The sequence below is a fragment of the Micrasema longulum genome, unplaced genomic scaffold, assembly GCF_059751315.1.
Source record: "Micrasema longulum isolate JH-2025_06_02 unplaced genomic scaffold, ASM5975131v1 h1tg001565l, whole genome shotgun sequence".
NCBI lineage: Eukaryota > Metazoa > Arthropoda > Insecta > Trichoptera > Brachycentridae > Micrasema > Micrasema longulum.
This window is the reverse complement of record NW_028278748.1, coordinates 480328-499368: the sequence shown is the minus strand read 5'-3', so window position 1 is coordinate 499368 and position 19041 is coordinate 480328. Positions and strand designations below refer to the sequence as shown.

At 29.2% G+C, this 19041-nt stretch overlaps 1 protein-coding gene across 1 annotated transcript in view; it reads right to left on the bottom strand.

The window, feature by feature from the left end:
* Nucleotides 1-644: 644 nt before the first annotated feature.
* The window catches only part of LOC148274866 (glutamate receptor ionotropic, kainate 2-like), a 155052-nt gene continuing 136655 nt past the window's right edge, over nt 645-19041 (bottom strand). Inside the window, exons 3-4 of the mRNA XM_088236506.1 lie at nt 8224-8379; nt 645-718 (exon numbers count right to left, since the gene is read on the bottom strand). Of these exons, the coding sequence (XP_088092632.1) occupies nt 645-718; nt 8224-8379 (230 nt within the window). The remainder of the gene's footprint in view (nt 719-8223; nt 8380-19041) is intronic.

Here is a 19041-nt window from a genome sequence, read left to right as displayed (position 1 = left end):
AACACTTTGTGATCCTATGTGTTATGTTTCTGTGAAACGGTTTTTGCATTTGCGAGACAAATTTATAAAAAAAATATATTGACGTATCAAAATATAAATAGAGAAAGCATTACAGAAGAGAACATGAAAGTCCAAGAATTTAGAGGGCTTATGCCCTGTCATTGGCTGGTTTACATGGCAACTTGACGCATTGTGTTACATTCAAAATTCTGTCTATTTTTTTAACATTACGATGAAGGCGTATTTTTATTTATTTTATTTTATTGAAACAAACGGTACTCAGTGTCTTTTACATATTAGTTTCAAATTTAATCAAATATACATGCATGTAAGCATAATTATAAGTAATACAGAACATTTGAAACAATATTATTAATTAACAAATTAAGAAAGTCTAAAAAAGATAAACTATATAAAATAATAAAATATCACCAGTTACAGAATTATCGATAAAAAAAGATAATTTGGTATTAGAAATACTTTTAACCAGTTAAAATAAACTAAGAAAACAATTTTGAATAACACTAAACGAAAAAAAATAAAATATATGTATTATTATTTAAAACTAATACTCAGGTAAATGATGTAAAAAAAATAAGAACAAGCGTTAATTGCTCTTATTTTGTTTCAACATAATGTTGGTGTTATCTTAACCATTTCACATCAGATATACTACAGCCAACTTCATCGTTAAGCTTCATCGTGGAACCGAAATGGCCTGAAATCGGTTAAAAATTACGGCATATGTTATTCCGCCATTCACGAACAAGCCGTTTTCTGAAAGGGTAGGCAGAAAGTATAAAACACCATGTCGATCAGTCTTTGCATACAGATCTCGTTTCTTTCATTTTCATACATTTCCTCCTACGCGCCCGCGGATTATTCCGATTTTTGACATGTTCATTCCCAAGTATTTGTTGAATTTTGTCATGCCATGTCTTCCTCGGTCTTTTTCGATTTCTGCATCCATCAACATTCGCATCTTAAATCTTTTTTACCGTTATTTCGCTGTCCATTTGCTCTACGTGTCCAAACAACCTTGATTTTTTTGATAATTGTTTTATTTTTTTTTAAATGTATAAAAACGTTCTCATAATTTACACAAACATTTTTATTTTGGTGGCCATTTTGAGTGAGTTGTAAATAACTAACGAAAAATGAAAATCAATTTTAATTAGAGTTTGGTTCGAACCTTACGAAAGATTGGATAAATTTACATCTTTTATTTATTTAAAGTAGTATTTTTTTATCTTTCGAAAATTGTCATTTTCATATTGGATTTGGAAAGTTAAATTTGTATAAATATTTTCAATACATAAAATATTTATCCATACTATGCGAAGAATTACTATACGAATAAAAGTGAAACCATTACGACAGAAAGTTTGTTTTACTATATAAGAAAGAGCACGAGAATAAAACTTATAACAATGAAGACAGAGAAGCTGTCTTGGGGCTGGTGTTCGGGTGAAAGAGACAAAACAGAAGAAGAAATTCGTTGTATCAGTCGGTTATTGGCAGTAAGTGGGAGTGCCCGCTAGTTTTATCACCGGCGTATTTATGGCGTATTTATGCCTTAACAAGCCTCAATTATATTAAAAATATAAGTATGTTTCTATGTTTTTTTGTATGTCTTAACTTTTAAATATTCTGTGTTTTGCTTAAGTGTAAAGGAATTTTGTAGCGCAGCCTTTTAAGAATTAACAACATACGTGTAACGGAAGGTTCTGCGCTGCGCTTGCGATTCTCGACCTGAGTACCTGAGGCCCATCGTTTTGCTGCAAAATATAGCTAATTTCGTGAATGATTTTCGTCCGTATGGGTGGCTATACAGCGGTAGCGCCTTTTTATTTAGAGTAAAATCAATATTATGTTTTAGTTGCGCCGGCGATATCTGTTAAGTGATTTTCCTTTTTTTAAAGTATTTTTGATTTTTCATTCCTAGAAAATTTTATTTCATAATGAAATCTTATTTTCAAATTAAATTACGTATCTTTACTTTTTGTAAGCAATAAAAAATACGTGTTGAAGAATCCATCACCAAATAATACATTGTTTAAACTATCTCCTAAATTGAAAAAAAATACTAAGTAGATATTGCCGGCGCAATAACGATATATATCGTTTCGCCTAGGTTCATTGGCTAGAAAGATTTCAAGTGGTTTTGTAATGGCACCATTCGACCCAATAACTTAAAAATTCAATAAGAAGTACTCAATACTGGTATAACATTGGTATAACCCTTTCTTTTACACCCGATTGAATTGTTTCACGATAGATTTTAAACGACCTATTTCGTTTCAATAATATTTCCAAACCATTGCATCTCTTGTAACTTAGAAATAGAACCAACCCTTGAGTATTTTGTTAGAAACAAAATTAAGTTGTTTGATTTACAAACCCGATAATTCCATTTTAAAAATTAATAAAATAAAAATAATGAAAACCAAATATGAAACCTGGATATTTATTCATTTATTTAAAATTGTATATACATATTAGGGCGGGCGTATTGCCTTAAGGAAATATCTTTTTACCTCCCCAAACTCTTAATTTTGAGAAAATATATAGTGGGTATAAAGACATGATATGTCTATAGGTGTTACGATAAGCGCGTTTGTTTACTATAAAAAAGGTCTCGGGTTCGATTTCCGATATGTTTGATATGAAATATTTATTTAAAAGGGTATTTTCACAATAAAATATTTCATAGCCCTTAGACTGATCATCTTACTTTCATCTAATTAAAAGAATATCAAGACACGCTGTGAATGGTGTACCAATTCAGTTCCCTATGCACTATTATACTCGGAAAGGGAATGATGATGATAATACAAAAATATTCCTAATTATATAATTATTCCTAATTAAAAATATTATACTAATATTAAGGCGGCCTCCGTGGTGTAGTGGTCAAGACGCTTGACTCACGCACGGAAGGTTCCGGGTTTGATTCTCGGTGAGAGCTCGAAAAATAAAATGAGATTTTTCTCAAGCCTGGATATTCTGTGATGTAATTCACCACTGTAATTAGGCTTCCTGGCCTGTTGTGGTGCAAAAATAAAATATAAAAAAGGGGAATGGGAAGAAAAGAAGGAGGAGAAAGAAAAAACTAAAATATTTTATTTAAAATATTTTAATCTTTATTTAAATGTAAATAAAAAAGGGGCGTTTCTAAAATCAGATTGTAAATTATTTCACAATCGAGCAGCTATCAGCGCAAAAGAGGCGGCAAAAAAGTTAAAGTGGTGAATTTTACATTTAAAATATATATATATATATATTTATTCTTAATTCGGATTACAAACAGCTACAATAATCATAACATATACAAAAACAGAACAAATAAACCAATTACAGGTTTTCACAAATAGCACCACAATAAGTAAAAATAAATTATAAAATAAATAATAAACAATGATCTAAATCCAAAAGAAAAAACTGAAAAAAAACGGAAGAAAATTATTTTGAAAGCTAACGCCGCAAGTTATTATGATTATTTGAAAATAATTCTAGGTTTTATGATGTTATTGTAACATTAAAATTATTGAAAGTTCGCCATAAATATGTTTTTTTTCTATAATTAGATGAGACAAAAGAAGTTTGAAGAAAAGGTTTTTAAAGAACATTAATAGAGAGTTTGGATAGCAATTCAGGACAGTCAATTGAACCAGAATATTTTTTTTATAGATAAATTATATCAGCTTTTTTGCGATGGTTTGCAGAGGTTATAAGGGATGTTTTTGACATATTTGAATGTATTGGTCTGATTTAAAATCAAGTTTCAACCGGAAACACATGTACTTACTATGTGCACAAATTTCTTAAAAATATAAATTTATAATCAAAACATTTTTTTATGAATTATTTAAAAGGTTTCTCTTGTAACTAAATGGAAAATATAGCCCGAGTGATAAAGGTTAAAAGAACTCAGCTAGATAAACATAAAGAATGTGAATGTTTCTTCAATGCCTGATATTGAACCAGTGTAGTTGTGTGCGGTATTCGGTTATGTGATCGAATTTGCAACTATTAAAGACAGTAACCAAATAACATGTGTTATGCTTCAGTTGGTAAGACTAAAAATAAATTCTTAAAAAGTAACGCAACGGCTTTTATTAATTTCGCTAAATTAATTTTGCAATATCTTCGTAACTTAATTCATAATAAATAAATCCGCAAGAAGCCGAAGTATTAAATTCCAGACATAATATTGGATTTCTCCTTATTTTCCCTCTAGATATTAAGGGATGATTGATGCTCGCTTGAAACGGTTTGCGTTATTTCATAATTGCAACAGAAAACGTTCGAGATGATCTAACTCATATATATTGGTAGAAAAACAATCATCTGACTATTTCTGGTGCTTTGCCAACCAAAAAAGGGCTTTTATAGAAATATGTATGCTCAACGAAACACATAACATCTTGTATTTGAAAGAAATACAAGCTATTTTGTTTGTATTTGACCCTATGGTCAGTTCATTAATTTGTTTTCTATAAAAACCTGTTTAAATTTTGTATAACTTATTCTACTATTTGTATTTTTTTATAATGCTTAACTAGGACGGTTTTTTAAGAAACTAGCTGTGATATATTTACTAAATATTAGATTTTATCCTGGGCCTTGCTTTCGTGGTATTAGGGATAAATTTTTCAAGTAATTAATTAGTTGTAATGGTAATTGTGTGTAGTAATAGTGTGTAAAGTGGCCTCTTGAACCACCTAATGACAGGTTATAAGGCTTGTTAATACCTAAACTTCCACATTGCATTCTCAAAAATGTTTTCCTTATCTGTTGAAATAAATTTATATATGATTAACTTCCTAGGGGGGAAATCGAGCCAGTCTGCAAGCATTTGGACATACTCAAAAATTGTCTTACAATACCAATATTTAGTAGTCAAATTAAATGAAAACCAATAACAAACTTATTATGTGATTGAAAAGAGAAAAAAAAACGACAAAAAAAATATATTTTCATTTGATTAGGTATCTGACAAAACTCCTCATTGTTTTCGAAATAAAATTCAACTATAAAATGAATTCTCACCTCCTCAATAAAAACCAAACAAATGGTGGATTAAGAAATCTCAGATATCGGTACATATTTAAACTGCACTTGTTTTCAAGTAATGCTACATACCACATACCTGCAACCCGCGTGTGAAGGGAATAAAATATATACTGCCGAAATAAAAAAGTTGTCATTTTTATAAAATCAAATAAAAAAACATATGTCTTTAAATAATTCAACATAATTATGAACATATAAACAACGTATTGAAATATAAAATCAACCGTTTTTTAATGTGAAAACAGAAGAGAGAGAAAACTAGAAGTTATCAAAGAAGATTTAAAAATAACAAAACATTTATTAGTTTTAGTTCGACTAGACTTTAGTTTCAATTTTTTTGATTTCTGTAGAAGACAATTCAAGTTTCTATCCCTGGAATAACATTTTTATAATATTTAAATGCGTCTTTCACAATTCCAAATAAAACGGAAACATATTGGTGTAATTAGGGTACGCTACAATTTAATGGTCTGTTAGAAATTCTCATTGCATTTCAGGGAGGGTTTGGCTTGCCAATAGCACCCCTAAGCCTTGTCAAAACGTCGAATATAAGCTCGTAGTAACATAAAATATAAATCTTTATGTGGTTTGCAGGTTCTAGCGATTTCAAACAATAAATTCATGTTTGCTCAATTAAAGTTGCACTGTGGGCGAGACAAATCCTCGCGTTCTTGCTTCATTTAATTAAAATATAACGAAAAAACTAATAGCATTATAAATATTTGTATACAGTTTTATTTATGCACACAGATTTGTAATTTTTGTAATTGAACCAAAATTTAAATATAATTATTTTATTTTGATTCAAATTAACAATATAAAATAATCTAAATAATTCCTAGAAATGTACTCTTTTTGACACTGATTATACAATTTAAAAGAAACATAATTCACAATGCTTTGAGTATGTCCAAATGTTTGAAGACAGACTGGGATTTCTCGCTAAGGAGTTGTTTAGATCTTAATTTGTTGCAACAGAGAGGGAAAACATTTTGCGAAAAGAATATGGAATTAATAAGTCCAGGCATTTACAGGGCTTATGACCTGTCATATGTTGTTTTAAGCAGTCATTATACACACTCTGCCACATCAACTATTCTGCTTATGTTTAAACATCCACATTTCCTCAACTCTTCCATCTGTTGACTTTCGTGATGTCCAGCCAGCCTGCAACCATTTGGACATACTTAAAACAATTGTTTTCAGGCGTTGCCTAGTAGGTGATTTGGTTCAGCCGGATAAATCTCACCCCCGTGATAAAGGTTTCAGCTCTTTTACTTCACAAAAGTCAACAGATAGAAGACTCGAGGAAATGTGGATGTTCAAACATAGGCACAATGGTGTATGTTACACAGTGCGTAAAGCGGCCACTTAAACTATCCAATGACAGGTCATAAGCCCTGTAATTTGCCTAGACTTCCATATTCCCTTCTCAAAAATGTTTTCCCTCTCTGTTGAAATAAATTTATTTACTTAATGCTAAAATACACTTTAAAAATATAAACGGTTTAGTAAAAAGCTTTTTTCGTATCACTGAATTATTAAATGATGCATGAAATCTAAAGTAATCGTTTAACTAATTTTTGTGAATTATCTCGTCTGTTTTCTCAACATGGATAAATATATTTAATTTATAAATAAAAGGAAAAGCCAATAATTGCTCACTTTGAAAATATTTCGAATTTATTTTTCTAGAACTTACGCAGTGCAGACAAATAATACTTTAACTTTGAAACTCCATGTGGATGCGATAATATACAAGGGATGTAAATAAATAGAATTCCGAAAAGAAACTTTTTGCTTACCGTTCACTTCATGCTTGCGTACTAAGCAAACTTTTAATGAATATCATTTCCTTTTATAAAAAGTTAAAGAAAACTAATGAATGGAAATCTTAAGATATATTCAACTAAAATAAAAAGACGTTTAAGAATAAAATCTTTTGTATTTTTGTGTCTACTCTTTTCATACTATAATTGATTTACATTCCCATTTGATAAATTCAAAATATCTACTATACGTGAGCACATAATTAATCTATTCCTTTAACATTAAACAACCAATGGTTTTAATCTTGATTAAAGTAAATAAGTAATTCATTAATTATTATTTTTGTGTACAACAATTTCAAATGCTTTTTTTCCCATAGCCGGAACCGTTAAAGATGACTTTAAAGCTTTTACGGAAAAATATTTACTTTTTTTTGTATTCTCTTTAAACGCCAGGAGAATCAATCATTACAGTGATAAATAACAGAACATCTCGACTTGAGAACATTGACATTTTCAGATGTAAAATTAAAATTCAAGAATTTTGAGGTATAATACGGTAATATGTAGGTACTTATCTAAAAAACAGCATTTTTTTTATTGTATCGAATAAAATTTTGCTATGTAGATATACATAAAAATAAATTTTGAGCTCTCTACCTTATCTCGTGAGTATAATTTGAATTTTCTTCTTATTGACCCTTTTGATTGTCCCGAATTAACATTTAAAATGCGCGTTTTAAAACATACATTTTTGTGTAATTCTTAGAAGTTTCTACAACAAAAACTTATTCTATGTCTAATTCTTCATGTTTTTTATATTTTTGAAACGTGTGCAATAATATTTACACACATGTGCACCCTCACTTTATTATAACACCTACTCATACACTTCCACTCACACAAACTCACTAACATGTATTGTACGAGTATTTCATGTATTTCTGTGGATATCTGTCATAGGTTTTATTCTCTGTATGTTTTTTTTGTTATATTTTTAACATGTATTCTTATTGATATCCTCAATAAAAAAAATAAAAATACTAAATAAAAGTTTGTTCGCAAATAATCAAATATGTTTGAAAAGTTATAACGGTTTTAGGCAAAAAAGTTTACAGTATGTAGTGTTATTTAAGTGTTGGTAAGAAAAATACAAAGAAATCTGACAAAGAAATTTCGCGGTCTGGCCCTGATAAACCGTGTATATAGACAGGAAACAAAATCCATGTATAAAATATATACCTTCTACATTATGAGCAAGGTCAATAATTTTGCAACTCCGATTTTTTTTTTAAAGTCTGACCATTGGAAAATTTCCTATTAAAAAACAAAGTAAATATTTTTAAGGATACGTTTCATAGAGCACTTTTTGGCTTACCTCGCTTAGAAGCATGAAAACTATCTTGTGGAGAAATCTTCTCAATCTGCGCTAGCAGTTTGGATCTCGGGAGAATCGTCCTATCAGAGTTAATTCTTTCCACAGCGTAACGGAATGCAACCTCCTGCTTATCGTCAGCTGGATGGAACAGACCACCTGTGGACAAAAATATGTTTGTAAAATACAATACCTTAATTTATTTAAAAAATATTTATTTACCCTTACGGATCATAACATTCATATTACAAAAATCATATTTAATTTTTTGTTCATACTTTGTTTTTGATAATAATACTTTCTACATCTTTTTAAATGTTTAGTTTTGTCTGGTAGTTGTTTGTATAGTTTTAATCCCTCATTTATTAGTCTCGATTGTCCTTATCTCGTTTTGGAATGTTGTATGTAATATTGTTCTGATATTCTTGTATTATGTCCATGTTTATTACAATTTCTGTCGTATTTTAATTTTTTGTCTGCAATGATTACAGTGGCTAACTTCTGAATAAATTTTAATGATTCTAGTTGAAAAAAAAAAATTACATTTGTTTTTTTAGTTTTTTTAAGGAGTTCTTTAGTTGGTGTTAGATACGGGAGGTCATATTGAATATACAAGCATATTATTTTACTGTCGTTGGAGTCTGCTTATGTCATTTTGGTTTCATGTTCCCCATAGTTGTTGCATATAACAGTCTCGAATTTCAAAATTATCGTCATCATTCCCCTATTTCGCATACAATATAATGGTACACAAGTTTACCAAATGCAGCATAAATTGATATTCTGTCAAAGAAAGGTAAGGTGATTAGTGTTACGTTTCAAGTGCCAGTACAGAAACAGTGCCAGATAGAGTCGGTTCCATGTGCAGTGCACTGCCAGGTGAACAAATGTTTTGATAAGTTAATAATTGATAGTGAAAACGTGTAATTTCTGACTTATATTTTATAAAAAGAAAATATAAATAAAATACACTCTTATTAACTCTTGTGTGGCTGTGATGTCACACTAGTCGACATAGGACACAAGACTTGATATATCTCTCTTATTTTTTAAAATGATGAATTCGTATTTTTTGTAATCTTCAAATGGACATTTTCACACCGGATTTGGAAAGTGAAATTTGTTCAACTATGCTGGATGTTAATACAAAAAAATATTTATCCTCGCTACGCGAAATAAGAGTGTCCGCTAATTCAGCAACACATATGTATAAGAAAGAGCACGAAGATAGAACTCATCACAAGGAAGACAGAAACGCTGTTCTATGGCAGGTGTTAGTGTGAAAGAGACAAAAACAAAACTAAGTAAAGTGTAAAATAGATTCAGATTTCAGCCGGTTGATAACAGTGATGGGAAACGCACGCGCGTAATCTGAGCGGCGTATTTATGATTATTAATTTATTTTACTATAACAGGGCTAAATTATACGTTTATTTGCACAAATAATGGAAAAGGAATTATTAAACAGTATGTCTCCGTGTTTTTTTTTTTCAATTTTTGAACTTATAATTATTCCGTCTTTTACTAGTGGTAACACGATGTTACATCACCGCGCGCAAAGGGATTATTTATCACAGTCTTTTAAGAGTTATAGAAGTAGGAGAATCCTGCTCCGGAATACTCCTTCGGAGACATGGAACACATCAACATCCAGAGCAATGTCGTTCAGCATAACGGTAGCCCCTCGAACAGGCGTAACCATCGATATATTGAAATATGAAACAATCAATGCTCATTATTACTTTAGGATTATCATTGTCATTACTTAAAAAATATATTTTTATAGTATAGCGGCTTTCGTGGTGTAGTGGTCAAGATGCTTGACTCACCGACGGAAGGTTCCGGGTTTTATTTCCGGGGAGAACTCAAGAATTAAGATGTGATTTTTCTCAAGCCTGGGTGTCATGTGATGTAATTTGCTAAAGTTATTGGACCTCCTGGCCTGTTGTAGTGCAAATATATGTATTTATATATATATATTTATATGAATGACCGTTTTTGCGGGAATTCAAAATTAAAAATTTGAAAGTATTTTTCATTCTATTAACAAATATTTTGTTTTTACTGGACAGTATTTCATAGACCTTTATTACCTTAAAAATGTTTAAAAAAGGTGTATTTCCCTATTCACGGACGGTGTATACTTGCAATGCTACATTAAATGGACTCCTGGAACTCGGCAAACGTTATTCCCACGAATCATATATATATATATATATATAATTTTTTATTTATTTATTTATTTATTATTATCATTATATTACATACACAAAATTATAATTTATGTAAAGTTGCTTTGACTGTCTAACTAGGGTTATTTACCCCGTTCTAAGACGGTATACTATAGATTATATAAAAAAACAGTAATCAATTTTTAGAAACAGTTATAAAGATACAGGACAAAGTGAAAAACAAAGTAAAAAATGGAGTAAAAACATGGTAAAAAATGTAGTAAAAACATAGTAAAATGTAATAAAAACATAGTAAAATCGTAGTAAAAACATAGTAAAAATGTAGTAAAAAAACGTAGCAAAAAAAATAAATTATAAAAACAAAGTAATAAATGCAGTGAAAACATAGTAAAAAACCATGAAAATATATAAATATGTCTTTAAAAATATTTTAAAACTCAGTGAAATGCGACATAAAAACAGAATACATAGTATATAAATATACTGGTATTATTTAAAAAAAAAAAATATTAGCGTTCTTATATAATTAACACAAATACTTCAATTTTGGTGGCTATTTTCAACAAGTTGTAAATAACTCAGAATTAGAAAATGGAAATCAAGTTGGGGTAGAGTGGGGTTTGAACCTCGGGCCTCTGGCCCGTGAGTCCGCAACACTAGCCACGGGACCACAACCCGATTCATAATATTTAGTGTAGGATATTCTTCTTACAGATCATACAAGATGGTGAATGGTAATTAAAACTTTAGTATATTTGTTAAATAAAACAGTGCCCTAAGATTTTCTTGTTATATTTATCTATTTAAATATTTTATTATTGAATTTTACATTCACTTTTATCTTTAATTGTTTTAAACTTCAACTAAATGTGTTATATAATTTATAAGTAAAAAAAAAATATTCTTAATCTTAAATATATAAAGTAATGTATGTCTTTAAAAATAAATTAAACCAAATATGTTTACATAATAAGTTTTGTAAAAGGAAATTTTGCTGTTTATTTCAATAAAAAAATACCGTAGTTAATAAACAGATTTTTAGACAAATAACTTCACGTCGGCTTTCCATCAATTGAAACTGAGAAATGTAAAAAAGTAAATGTTTGTCAGTAATATAAATATATATTATTCTCCTTGAAATATCAGAAATAAACAAACACGGCCAAATTATCCGTATAAAAATATTTCCATCCTCCTTGAAACATTAATCAAGTTCATTCGTTTATTTTCTATTGGTTTGTGATTTTTCAGGCGTACCTTTAAGAACCCTTGATAAATCGATTTACCTGTCAGGTACTAATCGTCCCTTAGTCTTTCCTTATCCGTTAGTAAGCCTCTATATCCTGTCTCAACCGCCAGTCATTAATCCCGCAGGACTTCATTATTTATAATATACCACATCCTGAGAGAATAGCAAATTGTCACTTCAGATATATCGTAACGGTAAATGGTTGATAAGCCTGTCTTCTTCTCAGCTCATTACTTGATGCCACATTCCTGATCATTTAATGAACATAATATAACATAATCATATAATAAACATAACATGTTTCTCTGCCTCTAGTGGTCTTCCACAAGGCAGTCACCTTGGGCCTGTTCCGTTTCTAATTGTTGTAAATGACATTACTTCCTGTTTTCGTGATGTCGAAGTTTTGCTTTTTATGGACGATACCAAAATAATAAAAAAAATATTGGACATTAATTATTGTGAAACTCTGCAATCAAATATTAATAATTTGTATAATTGGTGTGAAAAAAATAATTTATTTCTTAATATTGAAAAATCAAAATATTTGAAAAAATATCGTACATTAATCATTGTAAAACTCTGCAATCAAATATTAATAATTTAATTAAGAAATACGTGTGAAATAGAGAATATCGTGTGATGGAGCGAATTAAGACGAAGATACTGGAGTGACCATGTGCACAGAATGAGCAACGACAGACTTGTGTACACTGCAATGAAATCTCACCTGGATAACGTCCACCTGGAAGACCATCTGAGATATGAAGGAATAGTGGCACCTAAAATGACAACATCATTTGGTCAAAGGAGTCAAATATACCTTGGACCAAAAATAAGATGTCACTACATTATCTCTGTTTAAATCGCGTCTGAAGAAACATCTCCTTTCTCTTCCTTAATTTCTCCTCCTTTCCTTTTTCCCTTTTCCTCTTTTTTCCTTTTTCCCATTGAGTAATAGTTTTGATTTAAGGTAATTTATGTTCAAATATGTTTATTTCTATTTTTATATATCTTTAGCTTTTATTTTTTTTTTCTATTGAATATGTTCTGTAACTTGAATAATAACAATAAAACTTTTATTTTATTGATTGGTTGGAAGAAATTGCCATTTGGCAAAAAACCCGCTAATGTTAAAGTAGCATTATGTACAAAAAGTTAAATAAATTAATTAATTAAATAAATATATAACAACATACCATTTGCCACAAAAGTAGATAAAAATCTTGAGCAATTTTAACTATTTGTAAAAAAATGGCGACTTGATTTGGGTCCCAAGAACTATCTTAAGATGGTCACCCCACCAATGCAGTAAACTTGTTGATATATATTTTTTTTTCGTGTTTTGTATTTGTATTCACACAGTGTCTCTATGAATATATGTCATATACTCGTATATTTGGCATTTGTGCGGATGTTGGGCCACCGGGAGCTGACAGTAGCTTGTTACTTGACCTAATGTCTGCACAGTAGTTAAATGTGTGAGCTGTACTAATAATATAAAGTTGTTTTCTTTTTCTTTCTTTTTAATTATTTTTTACTCTCTAACTATTATACTCGTATAAGCAAATATGTCTGTGTGGATTAAAATGTGAATATGTAATATTTTATATGTATTTTATATATTTTTTAGACACTATAAGTAAAATATATTAAATTATGTAAATGAATGTCTCGACACGGGTTGTGTCCAGTGAGGAATTCATATTAAAAAATAAAAGTTTTATGTAAGACGTGAAATAATAAATAAATAAATCAATGAAAAGTTGGACCTTATCATCTCAGGATACTACTTTTCCGTATGTAATACTAATCTTAGGATATCCTAAAAGATTATGAAGAAGAAGAAAAATTATGCAACCTTTTGTACATACTTAATACATATATATCCATGTAACTATTTTGAAAATAAGAACCTGCCGATAAGCCGGTTCTGCGGTTTGACGGTTTTTATTGATTATTTAATTTTCAAAATATTTCTGTATTTTATAATATGTTTCATGATCTTATCATCTCAGAAGAACTAGTTTTCCATAATACTAATCTTAGGATCTCTTTATTTATTTATTTGACCGACTTATGCAGTCCATTCTAACGACGGTAAATACAGTTTTTTATAATTAATACAGGCACTAATAAAATAAAATACAACTCAATAAAATTAAAGCTAGGACAAAAAAAATAAAAATTACTCCCTCAAGACAAGACCCGGTCTATCTTAGTGAATTTTTAAAACTTATACCAAAAAAGTCTAAATCTTGTCTTAAGTTTACAATATGACATAATTGGGACATTGGTGCATGCAAGCCATAATTTGTGCTGTGTTGATCGAGGAACAGCACATTATTATTTCGCAACTGGCGGATCGAAACATTGAATGCCACCTGTTCCAGTAACGATGGTACATCAATTAAGCCATTCAGCAAAATAAACTTAAAAATGGAGTCAATGTTATTTCTACGTTTTTGTAGACTTGAGATTTTTAACATTGACTCCATTTCTCCGTATGTGTAGTCTCCCCTCTCGAGGCCAATCATCCATGCTACTTTTCTTAGCAAACGATGTTGCACCGATTCAATATGATTCATCCGGCCTACATAGAAGGGAGACCAGATCACGGGTGCATATTCTAAAAGAGTACGAACAAGTGAGCAATGTAATGTTTTAACCGTGAACATATTAGTAAAGTCACTAGATGTCCTGCTAACAAAACCCAAGAGTTTTAGTGTTAATCATAGTATCAATTTGTTCATTTAAGGTAGGTTTGCAGTCCATGATAACTCCGTCCGTGATAACTTAAAAGACAAAGAAGAAGACACACATATATGCAACTTTCTATACAATATACGTAATACGTACATATATGTCCATATACCTATTTTAAAAATTAAAACCTGTTGATATGCCGGTCTCGCGGTTTTGCGGTTTTTTATTTATTATTTTATTTTCATGTGCTTTCCTTATCTTATAATATTTTTATGGAATAAATTAAAAAAATGATAACTAAAAAAAAATACATGTGTAATGTAATTGATTTCCACCCCGTCGCGTTACGGAAAAGCATCTAGTCAAATACGATAATAAATTCAAATAATTGAACAAATTATTTTTAAGGCGTGCCACGCTTGTCGTATGAATCCGTTAACTAAAATGTTCGCAAAATCGATCATGTCAAGTCTCAAAGCTTCTGTCATCAGATGCGTAAATATCAGGCCGTATATTATTATTGGATTTTGGAAAAGCGTCGCCAGCGCCGAGTCGTAATATGTTCATTTCCCTGGGGACGGGCAGAAGCACTGGTATTACGACTGATATTTTCACCCCCTCATTCGGGAAAAACCTTCCGTATTTTGCCTCATCAACACGTAAAAGAAAAGAATTGTTTGAAAAGATGATGCTCAAATATATCATCGAAATTGTTTAAACGATCATAACCATTTTTTTCTCTGCGCTCAGTGGTACATAAGGAATTACATTGATACACAAATAAAGCAATACCCTTCAAGTACTCCAGCGTCAAGATGTTTGAGGAATTAGATATATCGGATATAACGTAATTATATATATCTAGAATAATTGTGTTTGTGAAAACAAATTATTCTACCAAATCCGAAAAGGAACACTCTTACTCTACCAGAAGTCAAACTAAAGGATGGGTCATGGGGTCTACCACAAACTCTGAATTCGGGAAAAGAAATTGCAGGTTTCTGGACCCCAAAATATTCACTTACTAAAAAACATTCTCAAATAATAAATGGTATATATATTGGAAAACTTTATAATAAATTACCTAGTAAGTAGTCATGTTATTATTTATTTTTGCATAAAAATGTCTGCCTTAAAACAGGTTGTACCTAGTTAGAAAGACTAGTCATTATCCAGATAAATATATTACATAAGTATGTATGTAGTAGAAAAAGAATTAGTAATTTTTGTTAATAAACCATTATTATTATTATGAATAACATATTACAACAGAGATAAAGAACATTTTAGAGAAAGTAATATAGAATCCTACAGGGCTTATGATCTGTACTTGAACATCTATATTCTTTCAATTCTTTCATCTGTTGACGTTTGTGAAGTTAAAGAGCATAAATAAAGATTTCAGGTCTTTAACTTGTCAAAAATCAAAAAATGAATAAATTGAAGAAATAATGATGTTTAAATATGAGCAGAATGGTGAATTTTACACAGTGTGTAAACTGGCCACTTAAACCAGCCAAAAATAAATCATAAGCTGTGTAGATGCCTCGACTTCTGTTCATCATCTTCGTTGTAATATGTTAGTATTAACGGATCTCCACGGAGTTGAATCCACTCCGAAAATTCGTACAAGCTCAAAATATTGTGGTCATTTTTTTTTTTTTAATTTTTAATTTTTACTATTATCTTTTATTAGGGAAACAAACAGTACAATTACATAGTTTTAAAGTGCATAAAGTTAGACTTAACTCTAATGGACTTGTGAAGTTTCCATATTTTATTTTATTAGTTATCAATTAACTATTTTAATTTTTTCAAGTACAAAAAAAAGGGAAAAAAACACAAATGAAAGTAGTTTATAAATTAAAATTAAACTAAAAAAGTTATTTTAAAAGTTTGTAGTTAGTATTTACAAAAACGGAAATTATATTAAAAATGAAGAAAAAACTCAGTAACAGTAATTAAAATAAATAAGAATAAATAAAGCATGCTTAAATGCAATAAAAAACATTTACAATAAGAAAAAACATTTATAAAAAATATACATACATATTTTAGGCGTTCAAAAAAGAAACTTTAAAAGAAATAAAAGAAAATTAATTTAAATTAATTAAAAAAAACACCTTTAAAAAAAAGGACATATTAACAGTGGCGTGCGTTCCATACAGGTACATAAGCAGCGCCTACCCTACTAGAATTTTATTAAAACAATAACAAAAAATAATATAAAATATGCAAGTTACTATTTGTAAAATTTGAAAAATGCGCCAAGTCGTGTATCGTTCCGATCGGCACGCCGCTAATGGCTGAGGCACGAACTAAAAATGCCTATTTTCTTCACGCATTCGTTCCTGTATACACGATCAATGCGCGTGTGTGTGGGTTATTTTCCAGTTGTATTTACGCGTGTATGAGTTGGTTTATAGGCAGTGCTTATTTGAACCAAAAAAACAATCACGTAACTGACATCTAGCGATTTTTTCAATTATTATTTAATAAAAGACGATTCAAAACAATGTCACATATATAACCTCAAACTGATTTTTTCTTTTACATTCGAGAATAAAGTCCATATTTGTTTTGTTGATGAAAAAATTGAAATGGAGTTTTGTAAAACTTGTGATAGTGATGGAAATGTGTGTTTAATCGTTTTAAAAAAACAACGCGTTTTCTCAGCTATCGTTTATGGACAAAAAACTAATTATTAGTAAAGGAAGATGCACTCCTAAATTGAAATTGATACAAAAAAAAAAAAAGATAGAAACATGTTAAAAAAAAAAATCCATTATTTTTTTAATAATTAAAGGCTGTTTTAGTCAAAAAAAATCGAATCATAAATACGCCTGTCATTTCACTAGCGTGTACTCCTACTCACTGCCAATAACTGACTAATTTAACGAATTTCTTCTTTTGTTTTTTGTTTTTTTTCACACGAACACCGGCCATAGAACAGCGTCTCTGTCCTCCTTCTTATAAGTTCTATTTTCGTACGCTTTCTTATACAGTCATACAAATTTATTGTGGTATTGGTATAACCGTTATTCGTATAATTATTCTTCGCCTGGCAAGGAAAAATATTTTTCATATTAAAAAAAGCATATTTATACAAAAAAATCTAAATCTGATGTGATAATGTCCATTTGAAGATTGTAAAAAATACAACATCATAATAAAAACAAATATAAGATATTTACTTTATAAAGTCTTGTATTTTATGCACACATGTTACATCACAGCCTAACAAGAGTTAAACATAAAACATATTGCTGTGTAGTACATAAAATAACTACATAAAAGAGGTTATGTTTTTTTTTTAAATACGAATATAGATGATTTCAAATCATGAATTTCAAAATATTAATAAATCAAAACCGCTGTTGTTTCCGCACAATGCGAGACGCCTATTCGACATTTGACATGGCAGATAATTAAAAATGATGCATTACATAAATGTATTTATAATATTGAAATAAAAAAATGGGACAACGGAATTCGACAATTGGCACTGAAAAAAGAGAATATTTCAAAATAATTTAATTTATCTTACGACACAATATTTTATTTTACAACTTTTTTACTGAATAAAACGTGCATGGCATGTTAGAAATTAAATCACAAATCGATAAAAAAAAACTATTATTGAAAATAAGAAGTTTTTATTTTGCACAACTTAATCATAATAGAGATTTTTTCGAGATTGTTACTTTTTGTTATAAGGTTATTCTAAACGAAAAAATGAAACAAGTTATTCAAAGATGGCACTTTTATAAGTTTTATTGAAAAATGTCATTTTTACGTTTATTTTAGATGAAAATTTTACAAAACTTCGTTGGCGGAAATTTCACACTTTACAAAATGTAACAAATACTGTAACATAATAATTTAGGTACTTTTCACAAAATGGTGTACAAAACAAAATATAAAAGAAATATTCTTTATTTTTTTACTTTGTGAAAATGACGTAAATTATATTGTTATGGTATTTGTTACAATAAATATCGTGTAAAGTTTCCGCAAATCAAGTTTTGTTGATTTTTCATTGAAAATAAACGTAAAAAAGGCATTTTTCATTAAAAAATGATAAAAGCACCACCTATGAAAAATTAGTTTATTTTTTTCGTTAAAAACCACCTAAAGGAATAACCCGCTAAGCTTTTTATTTTGCACAACTTAATAAAAAAATATGTTTTTCAAGATTGTTACTACCTATTTGTTTTTTTTTAAGGTGATTCCAAACCAAAAAATGAAAATTATTATTCAGAGATGGCGCTTTTATCGTTGGTTAATAAAAAATTGCCATTTTTATTAATTAAATGAAATTTTACAAAACTCGATTTGCGGAAACTTTACAATATTTAAAAATGTAACAAATACGATAACAATATAATTGAGGTCCTTTTCACAAAATGGTTTACAAAACTAAAGAATATTTATCTATTATAGATCCTTTTAATAAATTTATTGTTATCATTTTTTAGCTCTACATAAACAGATTGCTGTTGTATTTTGTGAATTATTTATTAATTCATAAAATTAAAGTAAAATATTTTTGATAACGAGTAAGACCCTTAAATCATTATATATGTTATTCGTATCAATATGTTAATGTAATTTAACCTTTTAAAACCATATGTATATATTTAAACAAACACTAACTTTGCGATTTTATTCATTCTC